At 45.3% G+C, this 18,928-nt stretch overlaps 1 protein-coding gene across 8 annotated transcripts in view; it reads left to right on the top strand.

The window, feature by feature from the left end:
* The window catches only part of HLCS (holocarboxylase synthetase), a 226,340-nt gene that overhangs the window by 203,928 nt on the left and 3,484 nt on the right, over positions 1 to 18,928 (top strand). For all 8 annotated transcript variants that reach the window (XM_072806923.1, XM_072806927.1, XM_072806922.1 and 5 more), the window contains 4 exons: positions 8,532 to 8,599; positions 10,312 to 10,472; positions 14,002 to 14,116; positions 16,807 to 17,020. In XM_072806923.1, the coding sequence (XP_072663024.1) occupies positions 8,532 to 8,599; positions 10,312 to 10,472; positions 14,002 to 14,116; positions 16,807 to 17,020 (558 nt within the window). The remainder of the gene's footprint in view (positions 1 to 8,531; positions 8,600 to 10,311; positions 10,473 to 14,001; positions 14,117 to 16,806; positions 17,021 to 18,928) is intronic.

Raw genomic sequence — 18,928 nt, 5'->3', positions numbered from 1 at the left:
GAAAATGTCTAGATCACAAAAGACCATGACTAAAGTATTGAACCCAATTAAGGGAGATGAAAACTAACTGTACTAAATGATCTGGATTCAATCCTAAACCAGAAAGAAGACTGTGTTTTACCATCAAGGGCATTGTCAGGGCAGTAGGAGAAATTTGAATACATTCTGTAGATGAGATCAGGAATTGGCAAACTGTGATCCTCAGGCCAGATGTGGCCTGCTGCCAGTTTTTGTACCACTTAGGAGCTCAGAATGGTTTTTTACATTTTTTAATGATTGGGAACAAAATGAAAAGAGTAAGATCTCTATGGCATTCTGGAAAAGGCAAAACTGTAGAGACAATAAAAATTAAAGCCATCAGGGGTTGGAAGGAGCATAGAAGGGATGAATAGGTGGGGTGCAAGGGATTTTTAGGCAGTGAACTGTTCTACATGGCATTAGAGATTTGTCCAAACCTGTAAAGCTGTGCAGTACAAAGAGAGAACCCTAATATTTTTTTTAATTTTTATTTATTTATGATAGTCACAGAGAGAGAGAGAGAGAGGCAGAGACATAGACAGAGGGAGAAGCAGGCTCCATGCACCAGGAGCCCGACGTGGGATTCGATCCCCGGTCTCCAGGATCGCGCCCTGGGCCAAAGGCAGGCGCCAAACCGCTGCGCCACCCAGGGATCCCGAGAGAACCCTAATATTAAACAATGGCCTTTAGTTAATCATAACGTATTGGTTTGTCAGTTAAACATACTATGCTAAGATGAGGTATTAGTAATAAGGAAGCAGGGGCAGGGGGGCTGTGGGGGTGTCTCTGGGAACTCTACGTTCTGCTCAGTTTTCTATAAATCTACAGCTATTCAAAAAATAAAGTCTATTTACAGGTACCTGAGTGGCTCACTCAGTAAAGCGTCCGATTCTTGATCTCAGCCCAGGTCTTGATCTCAGGGTTGTGAGTTCAAGCCCCACTTTGGGCTCCACGCTGGGCATGAAGCCTACTTAAAAAAAAAAAAAAAAAAAAAAAAAAAAAAAAGCCTATTAAGTTTTTTAAAATACTATATTGTGACACCCGAACAGTATATGAAACTTAAATTTGTCTATAAAGTTTTGTTGAAACACAGCCACATTTTCTTATTTACATGTTGTCTGTGGCTGCTATTTGTGCCCAGACAGCAGGGTCAAACAGTTGCAACAGAAACCTAGTGGCTCACAAAGATTAAGATATTTAAACTATCTGGCTTTTCACAGAAGAAGTTTGCTGACTCCCAGATGAGGTAACAGTGTTGTAACACAATACTAGGTTTCCGATTTTGATCATTGTGCTCTGATGACATAAAATAAACCCTTGATTTTTATACACGGACATACAGAAGGATAAAGAGGTGTGATGGCTGCAACTCTCACATAATTCAGGGGGAAAAATTATGGACAGACAGAGATAGAACAATCTGTGTGGTAAGAAGTTAACATTTGGGAAATCCGCGTGCCGGGTAAAAGCTTGTAGGGATTCTTCATACTGTCCTTGCAGCTTTTTTGTAAGTCTGTTATTATTTCAGAGAAAAAGGTTGAAAACAACAGCAAAATATCATGGGCCATAGAACCATCCAGAACTTGATCTGAGTTGCTGACTTGCTGGCTCTGCGGCCTTACAGAAATGGTTTTGCTTGTCCAAGACTGTGTCCTCATCTGATTTGGGAAGCTTAGATGAGATAATGCGTGTAAAGTGCCACTCGTGCAAAAAATCGGTGTCAGTTCCAAATGCCCAAGTTGGAAGTGTACCCAGTGCCTGCAGGAAAAGCATTCCCAGATGTCTGCTCACCATGTGGTCAAGATGCGTCAGCGTCCTGTCTTCTGTAATGGCAGCCGTGTCTCCCAGCAGAAGGCCCTCTGTTGGGTAGATGGCTTATGGTAATGGCTGTGGACACACTCCATGGGGAGCCCCTCCACATCCAGCTGCAGAGGATAGACTCTGATCGGCCTGAGCAGGGGTATGGAGGGGTATGGGAGGGGGTTGAGAAGATCCTGTAATCTGGTGACTTAGCGGACGGCTTAGCCCATGGCCTGAGTTCCTGTGTGTGGGAGTACAGCGAAGGCTCATGTCCAGAGGGTGAGGATCTAGGGTCAGGACCACTGTTGGACACGGTCACAGACGTAGCTGTGGGTGCCACGATGGTCTCCATTTGCACAAGCCTTGTCCGTCTGTGAATTTTGTAACTGCACGTCTAAGGTAAAAGGAGATGATGCTCGGACATCCATTATCTGTGGTGCAGGGTCAGGGGTAAGAAATAGTGGCTTGTGTTCATCTTGATTGAATAATACAGACCAACATCAATAAATTCTGGGTCTGCTAGACAGGTGCCTCATTCTGAAAGCTGAATCCACAAGACTCCTTCCCTATGAGCAATGAAATGATTTAGCAGTAGTGAGGTGTGATCATGATGTTGGAGATGGGGAACAAGTAGCTGGAAACCTGGGAGTGGTTGGTATGCTAGGAGATATGGAAATGAAACAGCATCTCCAACAGAGGGTCTGACCCACCGGCATCCTTCAACGGACGTACAGGTGGGCCCCCCAGTCCCAGGATGCACCTGCATGCCTTGCTGCCTATTAAGTCACCCCTGCATCCCCACGGATCACAGAGCCCTCTGTACTCCCTGTTGCATTTCACGTGTTGTTACAGAAACTGCTATGTGTTTTTTCCAAAAAACAATGCTGCGCATCCTTACATCAAAGACAACTTTTTGTTTAAAAAAAATTGATTGCATCGATAGAATCAGACTTTTTAAAACCTCACATATCTTGATATTTTAGCTTTTTCAAAAAATTATTTTAGCTTTTTAATTTAAAAAAAGAAAGTGCTGCCCGAATATAATGGTTGGTGTTTGCAATGTAATATATTTTTTCAAAAGTTCCTGAAATGAAATTTAGCGCTGTTTCCTTTGAACTACACAGATGTCAGTGGGGGTTATGCATAGTGGGAATTTATCTTCCAGTGAAGTTTTTAAAAATCAGAAATAGTGACTTATAAATGCCTGACTGCCTGGATCCTCCTCCTCTTGCCTCATTCCTACCCCCTTAATCGGGTTCTTTTTCACATATAGAGAGAAAGCATGGAGGGGGTGCAGAGAATGTGTCTTTCTGAATGCTAAGAATAAAGGAGATGTCAGAACTGAAAATATCAGGGGAAGAAGACATCAATGAAAAGGCACAGCTTGTGCATTAAGAACATGAGTTGATGAAGCTCCCCCGCGCCCCGAGGATGCCAGCAGCCACATGCACACCGTCTCCCCAGCCCAGAGGGAGTCTGTGCAGGGACAGTAAGCAGACTCAGCCTGTCACCACTGCACAGGGCACGTGCTCCCCAGAGAAGGAGCGCAAGGGACAGGCACTCCATACGTGCATTGTGTGCATTATAGGCGGATCCGCACAGTGAGCCTGGTAAAAGCCCAGTCGGTTGGCTGCCCTTGTGTTGCAAAACTATCATCTCTCAAAAGGAAGAGCTTGTTCAGCCAGTGAGCTGGCGGTTGCATGCTTACCCTACTTAAAGCAGAGTCGAGTGTAAGGAAATATCTTTTTAAAAATATAGCATTTTTCCTGATTATAAAATGAATGCACTCCAAGTGTAGAAATACTGGAAAATTCAGGAAAGTGTAAGGGAGACAATAATAGCCGCTTGCAGTCTTACCTCCCAAAGACTAAATGGGACAAGTGTAAGGACCTCCAGCTTCTGGGGACAGCAACCACTGTGGATGTATGTCCTGTATTCTTCTATAAATGCACATGAACAGCTTACATAAATGAGACCAGACATGCTGTTTTCAAATGTTTCAAGTTATCAGTGTAATAAGAATGTCCCCTAACTAAGGCTCCTGGGTGGCTCAATCGGTTAAGCATCTGCCTTCAACTTGGGGCATGATCCCAGGGTCCTGGAGAGAACCCTAATATTAAACAATGGGAGCCCCATAGGGGCTCTCTGCTCCACGGCAAGCCTGCTTCTCCATCTCTCCCTGCTTGTGCTTTCTCTCGCTCTCAAATAAATAAATAAAATATTTTTTAAAAAGTCCGTAACTATGCATCATTCTAATAGCTCCACAGTAAAGAATTTCCCCAATCATCAGAAACCTATTTTGTAAAATATATCAGTGTATTTGTTTAAAAGGGGAAAAAGTCTAGAAGGATATACACTTTTAATTAAAAGAGGGACTTATTTTCTGCTTTGTACTTTTCCGTAGTTTTTCAAATAATTACATTCCTCAAAATAACCAGAGCTGATATGGTGCTGTATTGCTTAACAGTTTTAAAAAGCAGATTTTAAAACATCATTAGAATCATGCTGTGTATAGGGATTTGGCTTGTGATTAAATCACCTACCTGATGGAGTCCAGTGGACGTTTACCTGTCCCACAGATGGCTACGTGGGAGTTGTTCATGCAGGGACGCTATGATTTTTTTGTATTCTGATTTTTCACATTATAAGGCTGTGATGAACCATTGTGCCCCTGAATTATTTCATTTCCCTGAATACTCCTTAGGATGCATTCCTTGAAGGATGGTCATAGGGTCAGAAGGTATAAAATTTTTAAGGCTCTGATTGCATATGAACAGACTAGTTTTAAGAATTTCTCTTTGTAAAAAGAAAAAAAAAAGAATTTCTCTTCATTAATACTATGAAACAAACTTTTGCTCCTAATATGATAGGTGCTGTAGGTAACACTTATTGTCTTATTTAATTTTAAAGCAGGTCTTTTCATTCTTTTCTTTGAAATATTTATGAGGAATTAATTACCAATATTCTATCTAAACATAAAAACTATGCTGCTTTTTTTTTTAACCAGAATTTTTCAGAATAATTTTTAAGGATAACCACTTAATCTTAAGGAAAAGTTTTAAAATAAAGAAAAAAAATCATCCTAATAAGACCTAATAAATAAAGCCTAAGTAAATTTCAATCCCTCCATTTTCTATGAATTTTTCGTGGGTGGAATAAACGTATATGTAGTATATGTAGTTTTTATATATGGCTTTTTAAATTTAGTAGAGTATCACAAGCATTGCTTCCCACAGACTCTTCATCACTCTGGTTTTTAATGACCGTGAATTATCCCTTTGGCTTCACATACCTCAATGTACTCCACGTTCTCCTATCGAACACTGAATGTTACTCCCACATTTTAACTTTTATAGCACAGTGGTGAGTGTGTACTCTTGCTGTAGGTTTGAATCCCCCAAATGGATTGACTGGGTCTGAATTTAAGTTTCTGTTCATTCAGAATTTTCACACAGGGTCATACCGGCCTGGCTTCTAGCTTAGTCTTAATCCTGGAAGCTTTATTCCAACCACCTGGTGAAATCCAGGATGTTCCCGCTGGCAGGGCTCCCCCTAGGTGCTGTGATGTCCTCAGGAACGAAAGTGGTCACATTTGAAAAGCGACCCTTTGGGGTCTGGATGTTCCAGAGGAGCAGAGGAGAGTAGCAAACGGAGCACTTTTCCTGCATGCCCCGTCGGCAAACTCGAGGGCCTGCGCTGAGCTGCCATTCATAGAGACCTTTGATTCCACAGCCTTTGCAAACGAGGAAAGAAAATCTACAGCAGCAAGGACCTGATGATTAAGCCCCCCCCCCTTTTTTTAGATTTTTATTTATTTATTCCTGAGAGACACAGAGAGGCAGAGACACAGGTAGAGGGAGAAACAGGCTCCCTGCGGGGAGCCCGATGCAGGACTCGATCCCAGGACCCTGGGATCACACCCTGAGCCCAAGGCAGATGCTCAACCGCTGAGCCACCCAGTGCTCCCCCAATTTTTTTTCTTTTTCTTTTTTCTGTTTCCTTTTGTGAGAACATCATCAGCTCAGGATGGAAAGGCATTTACGGTGTCTCCTTTCTGCTTGAGCAAACTCTGGCGACTTCATTTTCAGAAATGCAGAATTCGTGAAGTTCATAAATGATTCTTTGTTGACCGTGAGCCGTGTGGTTTGGCCCCCAGACTTATCTCAGATAGCACAAATAAATCTGGCGGCCCCTCGTTGTCTCAAAGTGAGCATTACCTCCCTCCCTCTCTGTCCCCTCCTTGCAGAAATTTCCTCTTGGCCTTCAGCTGCACAAACTCCCGTCTTCTCATCAATATGCCCTGTTAACTGCTGCCAAACCTCCAACAGTTGAGTGCATATGTTCCCTTAATCATTTCTCTTTGTTCTAGAAGTCTGTGTTTGGTTTCTCTACCTCCCCCACCCCCTCGCCCAATTCCACCGTCACCCTCACTGGCTATAGACTCGACCGTCTACTGTCTACATGTTTATTTAAGGAACATCCTAGATCGCCTGCCGTTGAGAGGGCTTTTGCAAGCTGCTCACAAAAGGCCACATCATCCCCCTGCCCACTCCCTTGGAAAAGTTTGTTAGCTGCCACCGCAGCCCTAGGAGCCCAGGTGAGGGGTTGCTGGAACTTTCCGGAGAGCTCGAGGCTCCGAGAAGATAGTGTTCCCTCCCCGCGTGGACAAAGATTCCTTCTCTGTGTTCCTCTGGTCCAACCCAAGAAAAGGACGCTTTATTCTGGGAGCCCCACGGTGTATAGGAACAGTCGGTCTCAATGGGTTATTCATGGTGTCCAAGAGAAATACTTCTGGAACTGTGCTTCATGTAAGATGGAAGTGGGCTTGGCACACAGACGGCGGGGCGGCCTGCTTGCTGGGAATGCCCTGTGCCTGTCGGACTCATTGGCCCCCGCCTGATGTGGCCAGGCTCTTCTTAGCAAGTGAGGGGGGTCCTCTGGGCTCCTTGTCACCAGGGTCTGCACGCACCGGTGCCAAACTCTGCTGGCCAATGATGTACAGGGAGATACTGTTGCTTCTCTCTGCTCTTAAGTGTGTTTCTTCTCTTACCATTTGTAGAACCCCCACCCCTTCCCCTGAGCCCCAAAAGCAGATAAAGAGCCCCCAGAACATGTGGTCTTGTTTCAGGGCCCTTTCTCCTTGACACAGGGGCTGCTGTGGGACCCTGGAAACTGTTACTGGAAGCACCATGCAAATAGCATCTCCAGCACCCGTCCCCCAGAAGCATTTTCAACAGCCCCAGCAGCTGCACCGACAGTGGGCAAACCTGATTTTTTTGGCTTTCTTTAATAAATCCTACCATGAACCATGCCCGCTCAGAACCTGGTCAGCAGCTTCTGGGAACGCAGTGGAAAGCCTTCCTAACACGGAGTTAAAATATGTAGAAAGTAGCTGGGAGGAAATTCTCAGTGTGAGGGATTTTTTTTTTTTCCTTTTCCTTTTCTGGAAAAAAAAAAAAAAAGGTTAATGTTGACTCATTTGGTGGAGATATAAGGCACTTTTCTACCTATCCCCAAAGGGAAGTTTGCGTTCTTTTAAATGAGAGCGTTTTAAAAGCAGAACTCGAGTCTAAAATGATCCAAGGTTCTCCGGACTTCTCAGAAGGTGTAGATTTATTTACTATAGTTAAAACATAATTAGTTCTCAGGGGATGGTGTATCTTTTAAACGGCTTTACTGCCACCATATTGGCTTTCTGAATAATCAGAAACTTCTGTTATGATTATGTACCAGTGTTTGGACAGAAACGCACCGTAAGTAGAAACAAATGTCAGGAGCTGCCAGTTGTCACCCGGAGAAGGGACGCCACATCGGAAGGAAAGACGGGACTTCTTGATCGGATATTCCAAAGAAATGGAATCGAACAGCGTCTTTTTTTTTTAAGATTTTTTTTATTTATTAGAGACACACAGGAGAGAGAGACAGAGACAGAGACACAGGCAGAGGGAGAAGCAGGCTCCATGCAGGGAGCCCGTCGTGGGATTCGATCCCGGGTCTCCAGGATCACACCCTGGGCTGAAGACGGTGCTAAACTGCTAAGCCACTGGGGCTGCCCTTTTTTTTTTTTTTTTTAAGATTTTATTTATTTATTAGAGACACACAGAAGAGAGAGAGAGAGAGAGAGGCAGAAACACAGGCAGAGGGAGGAGCAGGCTCCATGCAGGGAGCCCAACGTGGGACTCAATCCCGGGTCTCCAGGATCGCACCCTGGGCTAAAGGCGGCGCTAAACCACTGAGCCACAAGGCTGCCCTTATTTTTTTTTTTTTTTTAAGATTTTATTTATTTATTCATGAGAGACAGAGAGCAGCAGAGACACAGGCAGAGGCAGAAACAGACTCTCTGTGGGGAGCCTGACGGGACTTGATCCCGGATCTCCAGGATCACACCCCAGGCCGAAGGCAGGCGCTCAACCGCTGAGCCACCCAGGGATCCCCTCTAACAGCATCTTAAATGAGCTAACAGCCCAGGCAGGGACCCCTGCTTCCCCCTACCCCAGTCTTTCTTGATTCAATGGTGTTTTCCTCACCTCCTCCTTCATTATCACTCCAGAGGCTGGGAATGGGGTCAGTATCCGCCCCCACCCCTGGAGGATAGCCCTTTGTCACTCGCGCACACCCGCAAGTGAGCGCAAACAGGTCCTCCTTTCGTCTGGGCTGCAGGCTCTGCTGTCATGTCCCGGTTCTGGCTGACCAGTCTTTCCCACCATTTGCAGGTTGATGTTTGAGATCCCGCAGGAAATGGGGTTAATTGCCATCGCAGTCCGCCAAACCCAGGGCAAAGGTCAGTCATCTTTTGTTATCGTTGCTGTTGTTGTGTTTCCTAGAATCTGTGACTCTTGTGGCCCGATTGGCCACTGATGGTGTGTACTGATCATGGAGAAGTCTCGGGTTAGAAGCGCTTGCTTTCACACCCCCTAAAACGGAGGAAGAGGGAGGGAGATTGATGAGAAGGCAGAGTCTTGGTAGGACTCAAATGGAGATGGTTATTAATCACTGGACATTTGCTGGGGATAGTTTTTTTTTTAAGATTTTATTTTATTTTATTTTTTAAATAATAAATTTATTTTTTATTGGTGTTCAATTTGCCAACATACAGAATAACACCCAGTGCTCATTCATGAGAGACACAGGCAGAGGGAGAACAGGCTCCCTGCGGAGAGCCCAATGTGGGACTCGATCCCAGGACCCCGGGATCACACCCTGAGCTGAAGGCAGATGCTCAACCACTGAGCCACCGAGGTGCCCCCTCGCTGGGGATGGTGTTAACATTCCGTCACCTACATCTTGTAAATTCTTTCTGACACATTCTAAGCATTGCAGTGTGTGAATCATTACTGTGTTATAGAGACATTTATTTGCCCGAAGGTTCTCTGGGGGTGCCCTCTGTGCCCCTGTTCAGTGCCACGTGGAGAGGCCTCTCATCTGCCAGCCCCCACCCCAGCTGCCCTGGAAGTTCCAGGCAGCGGGCACTTGACCAGCGGTCAGTGTCCACTCATAAAGTGACCACCGAGAAGCCAGGGGCTGCTCAGAGCTTCCGCCATCTGCTGACCCTTGGAATCGAGAGCCTGCGTCCTCCCGGAATCCACCTGGGGTCCAAATGCAAGCAGACTCCATGCTCAGTGGTCCTGCAGGAGGCACTTGGCCCTTGCCCCCGCCGGTGCCAGGCCACCCCAAATATGCTTTTCACTCTCAGAGGCTCTACGCCTTGCTCAGAAGGAGCAATGAAATAAGAAATCCACTGTTTTCCCCTTCTTCCCTTTGAACATGTCTTTTGAACCTAACTCAAAGAGAAAATTCATTTTATCCAAAGCTGAAGGGCTCAATATGGTGGTTTAAAAAAAAAAAAGGACATAGAAGAACTTTGATTATATCTCTCATTTGGATCATTTTATTTTCCCAACTTCTCTTTTAGGAAAAGTAGCTCAGAGAGATAATATCAGGGATTACTTTTTAAAGTCAGCTTCCTTTTTTTTTCACCTCTTGTAACAGTGAGATATAATTCACATACCGGACGTCACATTTCTATATTTAAAGTATACAATTCTGGGGTTTTTAATAATATTCACAGGGCTGTGGGACCATCACCCCAGTATGGGCCACTTCTAGAATGTGGCGTCCAGGACCTCTCCTGGACCAGGACAGACCCAGCCCGGTTTCCCCACTGTCTCCGTTTTTGCCTGTACTACCAGATGGTGACAATTAAGCTGACAGTCATGTTCAGACACGTTAGACTTTGAATCAGCAAAGTATAAATGATAGGCTCACGGAGGCAGGACAGTCCGCTACTTACCAGAAATTTGTTCAGCAACACAGCATCGGATTTTACAAAGCTTCTCTGTTCTTGAGTTAACCCCAGAATCTCCAAGCATCTTCAACAGTGTGGGTTGACTCCACGTGTGGCTCTGAGTCCTGGGCACAGTCTCTGGCATCCTGTGTGTCCGACTCTGGTCACGGGATGAGGTGGCCGCTTTCCTGATGGGGCCTGTGTTCCAGGGCGAGGAGCGAATGCTTGGCTGAGCCCCATGGGATGCGCGCTGTCCACCCTGCTCATCTCCATCCCACTGAGATCCCAGCTGGGACAGAGGATCCCGTTCATCCAGCATCTGATGTCCCTGGCCGTTGTGGAGGCAGTAAGGTCGATTCCTGAGTATCAGGTATGTGCGGTTTCCTCATCTTACATCCCCACCCCTGCATGCACGTCTCAGATGGGGTTGGTGTGTGGCTCTGCCCGAATGACCGCTGCATGTAGAGTAGAGTTGTCACCTGCCCTTTGCAAAGCTGGCACCTCCTGGAGTTTTAAAAGCACTGTCAGCTTTTAGAGTGGCCTTGGGCTTGCCTGGGACGGGTTTATTTCCCAGAATTCCCTTTCTGTGCTGTTCTTAGATTGTTCAAGCATCTTAGAGCAAGCCTCTTTTTTTGTCTTCCTTGTTTTTCTCCCCCCTTTAATTGGAGCACATTGGGCTGGATAGGCCAGTTGGGGTTTCTGGTGAAAATGCTTGTTTTATGCCTAAACAACCTTCTCAGCCCTGTCTTCATTTAGCATGGTCAGTGCCCAGCAGGACCAGCCTCACCTGTGGCTGCCCCGGTGAAATGTACAGGTTCACGTGAGGTGTCTGCTCCCCGCTGTAGGGACACAGGTGCCTGCTTCGTCGTTACCATCGGAGGCTTCAGTGTCAGTTAGTAGTAAGAAGACAAAGGAAGAGGGCGATGGATGTAGTTTTCCTGGACGAATTTCTTTTTTTTTTTTTTTTTTAAGATTTTATTTATTTATTCATGAGAGACCCAGAGAGAGAGGCAGAGACACAGACAGAGGGAGAAGCAGGCAGGGAGCCCGATGCGGGACTCAATCTGGGGACCCTGGAATCACACCCTGAGCCGAAGCCAGGCGCTTAACCGCTGAGCCACCCAGGCATCCCTTCCTAGAAGAATTTCACGTGGATATAAAGAGGGGGTTCCTCCCCCAGCCTCCCTCCCACCTACAGTTCTTGGTCAGGCTGCACACAATTATTGTATTAATTCCTGAAGTAAGAGGCTAAGATCATGACTTTCAAAGGGGCCTGCTTGGCATTTGACAGGGAAGCAGTCCTCCCCTTCCCTGTGGTCGTGTCCTCATGGTCACTGCACATAGGACTGGGGGTATGTGTTTCCCCAATCCCGTCAAGTCCCCGGCACACATGCTGAAATACGACTTTTATCACCAGGCTTTTCAGCATCCTTGCTCTCTGTGTCTGCAGGGCTGGGGCTCATCAGACTGTCACACACCTTCACAGGTCGGCCTGCAGCCCGTGAACTAGGCACTTTGCCTCACAGAAGGCAGTTGAGAAGATAAACTTCTGTCGTGGGGGGAAATATTTTTAACCCTAGCAGCGGGTTCATTGGTCTTAGGAAAATAATTAAAAATTTACATCAAGTGCCCTCCTTAATGCCCATCACCCAGTTAGTTACCCCATCCTCCCACCCACCTCCCTTCCAGCGACCCTCAAGCGCTGGGTGTCGTATGTCACTGATGAATCACTAAATTCTGCTCCTGAAACTAATAATAGACCATAGGTTAACCAAGTTGAATTTAAATTTAAAAAATTTTTAAAAGAACAATGCTAAGAAAAACATGCAAAAAAATAACATTAATCATTTTATGCAGAGTATTCTAAAGCATTATTATCTTCTTTAAAAAAATAAGGAAACAAACTGAGGGTTGCAGGAGGGAAGGTGGGGTGGGGACATGCAGGAGGGAAGGTGGGGTGATGGGCATTAAGGAGGGGACGTGATGTGACAAGCACTGGGTGTTTATGCAACTGATAAATCACTAAATTCTACCTCTGAAACTAATACTACACTATATGTTAATTAATTGAATTTAAATTAAAAAAATTTTTTAAAAATAGTAGGAAACAAGAAAAAATAAAATAATAAAATAAAATTTAAAATTTCAATTAGTTTAGCTTTTTCTTGGCTTTGATTTTGACCTTGTAGCCTCCTCGCTTGTTAAAGAGAAAGCCCTGGGTTTGACTCCCAGCTCTGCTGCTTTCCAGTGTAACCTCAGGCAAGCCAAGCAGGCTCTCTCAGCTTCAGTTTCTTCCTCATTAAGCAGAGGTGAAGCGACTACCCCCCGGATGGGGGCTTGGTATGAGCAACAGACTAGTGCCGAGATGGGCTCCGTGCCCGGCTGGCCCTCTGTGAAGGACGAGCCAGCCCTGGGGGACCGGAGGCCATTAGCTCCGCAGCAACCTTTTGGTTTTATTTTGCCAAGTGTCTTTCTTTTCCAGCCCCATATATCCATATTTTCATCCTCTACCCACCCATGGTACGACCTGGCAGTCCTGGCACCCATTGGGTCTCACTCGGTCTCTGTGTCCTCGCTGGAGTCACAGCAGGAGGTGGGGGTCTGGGTGGGCCAGCTCGAGGCAGTGTCCACCCCTGGACCATTCTACTGTGATGTGATTGGGGGAGGGCACAGGCAGGGTTGGTTGCCCAGGGTTGCTCCAGGATGGAGAGGCAGCGAGCCACAGAGCAAATCTGTTTCTGTTACCTGCTGACTGTTGGCAGTTCTTTGGGGCCTTCAGATATAATTCAGCGGAACCGTGTTCCTTCTCTGTATCTCTCTAGGATTCTACTTGAGACATTTCTTTTTTAAAAAAATAGAAAAGATTTTATTTATTTATTCATGAGAGACACAGAGAGAGAAGCAGAGACACAGGCAGAGGGAGAAGCAGGCTCCCCGAAGGGAGCCTGATGCAGGACTCGATCCCAGGACCTCAGGATCATGCCCTGAGCCGAAGGCAGACGCTCAACCACTGAGCCACCCAGGCGTCCCAACTTGAGACATTTCTACCCACCTTTTGTGACATTGGTTAATTTAGGGCATCTTTCTCTCTCCAGCACGAGCTCCCTGAGGGTATACCTGTCTCCCTGCCCCCGGCACCTAGCACATGATAGGCACTCAGTGGTGGTGGCTGTTGATACAAGCACACCTTGGAGATGTTGCAGGTTTGGTTCTAAATCCCCACGAGAATGTGAGTCAGAGGAGTTTTTGGTTCCCTGGTACATGTAAAAGTTACGTTCACACTATGCTGTGGTACTATTAGGTGTGCAATCATTAAAATGGTGAATTAAAAAAAAGTACACACCTTAATTAAAAGCGCTGGGTGTCATATGCCACTGATGAATCACTGGGTGATGCTAACCATCATCTGAGCTTTCAGCGAGTTCTAATCACTGGACACAGATCACCCTAACAAATACTGAAAAAGTTTGAAATGTAAGAATTGCTAAAATGTGACACAGAGGCATAAAGTGAGCAAATGTTCGTGGACAAATGGCCCCAGTAGACTTGCTCGACTCAGGGTGGCCACAAACCTTCAATTTTTAAGAAACACGGTGTCGGTGAAACACAGTAAAACGACCTATGCCTGTCATGGGATAATGAACAATGCAGGGATGTGGAGAGAGTGCTGGGATTTGCGCCAGATGTGTTCTGTAGGTCTCTCTCCTGGCCCCAGAGTGGTCCTTTACCACTGGATTGTCCCAAAGAAGTGATTAGCTGCCAGAGCAAGAAGAGAGGATGAGATCTCAACGTTCCGTTAGATCCGAGACTATCCCGTTCATCTTCCTTGTAGCTGGATGAGCTCTCCTGGTCCCTCCGTGTCCTGTGATTGCTTGATTCACGTGCAGATTTTCCTTTAGGATATCAGCTTACGAGTGAAGTGGCCCAACGATATTTATTACAGTGACCTCATGAAGCTTGGTGGAGTTCTGGTTAACTCGACGCTTTTGGGAGAAACATTTTATATACTTATTGGTAAGTTTTTAAAGTTTCCACATTTTTTGATTCATAAAAGCAAAAATAAAGATGGTTTATACATGGCCACGTTGAGGAGAGTGGATTATCATATGGGATTACTTTTTCTTTGAGTCTTGGGTTGCAGAGCACAATATGTATGCAAAACAGGCCAGATTGGTTGAAAGCCCTTCCAGGGGTTTAGCGTTCCTGTCTATGGCCATGGAAACCACCAAATTGGTATCACATCAAACAAGTTGTTTTTTTTTTTATTACACCTCTCCACACGCCTGCTTCTTGTTGAATTAGAAATGGTGAAAATAAACATTTAATATGCCATTTTGTAAGAAGAAAAGAAAATGAATTGCAAGGATGGGTCTCCTGGTCTCCTGGGGGTCTTGCATTCTTAATTGGACTTTCCCAGGCCATGAAAAAGTTGAATTCTTTTTGACCTGCAGAAGCAGCTCCAGGCTGGTCAAGGTGGGATATAGAATCCCATTTCCGCTCAGCACATCCACATCAGGCCAGGAGATGGATTCCGAATCGGTTTCAGAAGCTGTTAGGCTCCTGCTCCTCCAAGCATCAGCTTCTCCCTAATGCCCAGGAGAACTTAATGTTCAGAAATTAATTAGTAATGGGCAGCAAACACATGATGGTGTGTTGGAAGCACCGGCCAAAAAAGTGCAAAACTTATGTTTCCAAGCTCTGCTACCAACTGGGAATATTATTCTGAGCAAAGTGCTTCAGATCCTCCAAGCTTTGCATCCCATGTTTAAATGTGTTCGTTCGGCTAGATTGCAGATATTCCAAAGTAGGGCCCAGAGAGATCAAGGAGGTCCAAGGATGGCTTCAGGGAACCAAGGAATTCATGGCTTTTATTAAGTTCTTAAGGCCATGGGAGATGATGAGGGGAGAAGAGGTGTCTTTGGGGAAAGATTTAGGATCCCCAACAGAGGTGCCCTCTGGTCCTTGGAAAGACATAGCCTTGGGGCACCTGGGTGGCTCAGTGGTTGAGCGTCTGTCTTTGGCTCAGGGCATGATCCTGGGGTCCTTGGATCGAGTTCCGAATCAGGCTCCCTGCATGGAGCCTGCTTCTCCCTCTGCCTATGTCTCTGCCTCTCTCTCTCTCTCTCTCTCTCTCTCTCTCTCTTTCTGGGTCTCTCATGAATAAATAAATAAAACCTTTAAAAAAAATGTCTTTAACATAGCCTAAGTTGGCAGTACTCAGCGTTGCTGTTTTCCCCAGGACTTTGAATTTTCTGAGCATAAGGGAGATTTTTCAGCACTATATACACTTAATTTAATGCTTTACCTTGCATACTGTGGGTGCAGCTGAATGAATGAACAAGTGAACAACTGCTGATTCTTCCCTGTTACTATAGTTACTTGTTTTTTTTTTCCAGGTGTAATTTACATTGCTTTGTATTTTAATAGCCAGTATATATATATATTTTTAAATGTGAGGCCATTCAATCCTTCCCTTCACACTGAAAATGGCTCAGAACATTTACCAAAGAATACTGTTATTATAAATATCATCATTCTCTCTGAGGCGAGTATTTGGGGATTTTTTTTCTCAGAGGCCCTGAAAACAAGTCTCACTGCTTGCAGTATTTCATGTCTCATGGAAGCCCTCTTTGAGGTTGATTCAGGGCCCTGTTGAAAACTGAGGTTTGGCTTCCTGAAGACTCCGACTCTCCCGGAGAGGAGGCCGTATTAAGTAACAGCAGAGACCAGCCTGTTCAAACCCCTCTGTTGGTAACTCCCTCTCCTGAAGCCCCGGGTCGGGAGCCTGCAAGGGAGCCACGGAACACGGGTTGGCCCCTTGCCAGTGGCGTAACCGTAGCGCCAGAGACTTCCAAGGATAAAGTATTAAAAGATGTGTCCGAGGGTTGTGCCATGACCAAGGTTTGAAATCCCTGAATCCAGAGTTTACTCCTTAAGACCTGAATAAAATTCTTTATTTTCAGGCATGTGTTTTGTTACTCAAGTCGGAAAAGGAACAAGAGATTTTACTTTCTGCTGGGCTCAGTGCAGAGCTACAGTTCTTGGCTAGACCACATGAGGTATTGTTTCGGAGGTCACTCCAAGGAGCTTTGCCCCATTCATGGCTTCTGTGTAATTGAGTCGAATCTAGCTGGTTTATTTACCCAACCGATCGGCAGCAAGGTTGGGGGGGTCGTAGCTTGAATGAGGATAATAAGGGAGTGATGAAAAGGAAGATGGCCCCAAACAGATAAGTTTTGTCTTTTTTTCTTTTCTTTTCTTTTCTTTTCTTTTCTTTTCTTTTCTTTTCTTTTCTTTTCTTTTCTTTTCTTTCTTTTCTTTTCTTTCTTTTTTTTTCTTTTCTTTCTCTTCTCTTTTCTCTTTTCTTTCTTTCTTTCTCTCTTTTTAGATTTATTTATTTGAGATGGGCAGTGGCAGAGGGGGAGAGAGAGAGAGAATCTTAAGCAGACTCTGTGTGGACTGTGCAGCCCCACACAGGGCTTGATCTCACCATCTGAGCTGAAATCAAGAGACGGAAGCTTAACCCCCTGCATCACCCAGGTGCCCCGATAAGTCATTTTCAAGTGGCCAGAGATGATAAACTTGCAATGAGGGAAAGGAAGCAGGCAGTCGGTGAACAAGGCTGTGACGTCTTCCAGGGGGCTGGGAAGAATGTGTGATGAGGTTGAGATGCTCATGTTTTCCAACTGTTTGGTTTTGCTCAGGCTGCGGATTTAACGTGAGTAACAGTAACCCTACCATATGCATCAATGATCTCGTCATGGAATACAATAAGCAACACAAGGCAGAGCTGAAGCCCTTAAGAGCTGACGAGCTCATCGCCAGAACTGTGACTGTGCTGGAGAAGCTCATCGACACGTTTCAGGACAAAGGGCCCAATGGCGTTCTTCCCCTTTATTATAAGTATTGGGTACACAGGTCAGTGCTGATCCGTCTTCATTCTTTTAAAATGTCTTTTAAAATATTCAGTATCTTAAAATAAGAAAGTAAGTACAAGTCTAGAAAAAAGTTTTTAGATTTATTTATTTTAGAGAGAGAATGTGTGTGTGTTTGTGGGCTGGGGGAAGCGCAGAGGGAGAAGGAGACTCTCAAGCAGCCTCCGGCAGAGCACAAAGCCCCATGCAGAGCTCCATCCAACACCCCTCAGAACACAATCGGAGCAGAAACCAAGAGTCAGATGCTCAACACGACTGTGCACCCCTCAGGGGCCCCTAGATAATTACTTTTTACCTTTCTGATGGAGAAAACCGGTGTCCACCACGTTGAGCAAGTTACCATCAGCAATACCAGGACGAACGGGCGTCCCGTGCCTGCTGGTGGGATGCCGAGGGAAGGACACAACATCACCTGAGAGCTTTCCAGCATGTTTAAACTGAACCTAATGTGAGGAAACACAAAATTTTAAGTTGGAGAACATTCTAGATAACAACAGTTTTCCAAGTGAGATCTCCGGGAGCCAGTTGCACCCTCACCTGGGAACTGGTTAGAAATGCACATTCTCAGGTTCCACCCTGGGCCTAAATCAGAGACTCTGAGGCTGGCTGAGCATTATATTTTAACATGCTCTGGGGGGCATTCCCTCCACCCCCAGCCAGCCTGCCTGCCCACCACCACATGCACCCAAAGCTTGAGAAGCCCTGGTGTATCCCAGCAGGCCTCTACACTTCAGAAATGTTGAGGTCTTCAAACACACACACACAAAAAATAAAATAAAAAGAAGGTGGGAGATTTGTTTGAGATTAAAGAGGCATGACAACCAAATGCAAAATGTGATTCATAATTAGATCCTGGATGGGAGGAAAGAGCCACAAAAGATATTAATGGGACAATGGGGAAATTTAAACATGAACTATATACTAGATGTTATTATGTGGAGGTTAGATTTCTTGAGGGTGATAATGGTATTCTGGTTTTGTGGGAGATTGTTCTTAGGAGGTACATGCTGAAGTATTTAAGTATAAAGTGTCATGATGCCTGCAACTTATTTTTAAATGTCAGCAAAAAAGCATGTGTGTGTGCATGAAGAGAGAAAGCAAATATGGAAAATGTTATCAGTTGGTGTGAATATAAGTGAAGGGGGAATTCTGGGGATCGTTGGACTATTTTCTCGACTTTTCTGTAGGTTTAAAATTATTCCAAATAAAAATGAGTGGCATGGGGTGGGGTGGGGGAATGGATCCTATATTTTAAAAACTACTTAGGGATGCCTGGTTGGCTCAGTGGTTGAGCATCTGCCTTCCACTTAGGAGGTGATCCCAGGGTCCTGGGATCGAGTCCCGCATCAGGCTTCCCACAGGGAGCCAGCTTCTCCCACTGCCTATGTCTCTGCCCCTCTTTCTGTGTCTCTCATGAGTAAATAAATAAAATCTTTTAAAATAGTAATAATTATTATCATCTAACAAGGATGTAACCCAACAGGTACATTTGGAAAATATTAAAAGCAGCAGGATTAGAGTGAGTTTAACTTGAAGTTGATGGTACTCAGCTTCGTTCTAGAAAATCAACTTTCCAACGTAGCTGCTTCTCCAGCCTCAGCCAAAAAAACCTAGAATTGCACAGTGGTTCTTAAAAGTGCTGGAGGGTGAGGAAGTGGTGCAAATCATCATCCAGATGATCGGAGTTGGGAGAAAGTCCACACTCCCTATTGGAATTTCCAATACCCTGATTATTCTAGTAGTTATCAAGACGGTTCTCAGAGGACCAGCAGAAGCCAGAGAATTTTATCTCGCCTACCCCATCCTGGGCCCCCTCCCCCAGTCCTTCTGCCAGATGGGTAAGGACTTAGCTACCTGTCTCTAGACACCGCATTACCTTTCTCACTGACCC

Source organism: Canis lupus, chromosome 30 (assembly GCF_048164855.1).
Source record: "Canis lupus baileyi chromosome 30, mCanLup2.hap1, whole genome shotgun sequence".
Classification (NCBI taxonomy): Eukaryota; Metazoa; Chordata; class Mammalia; order Carnivora; family Canidae; genus Canis; species Canis lupus.
The sequence above is the reverse complement of the archived record's forward strand: the minus strand, read 5'-3'. Positions and strand labels throughout refer to the sequence as shown.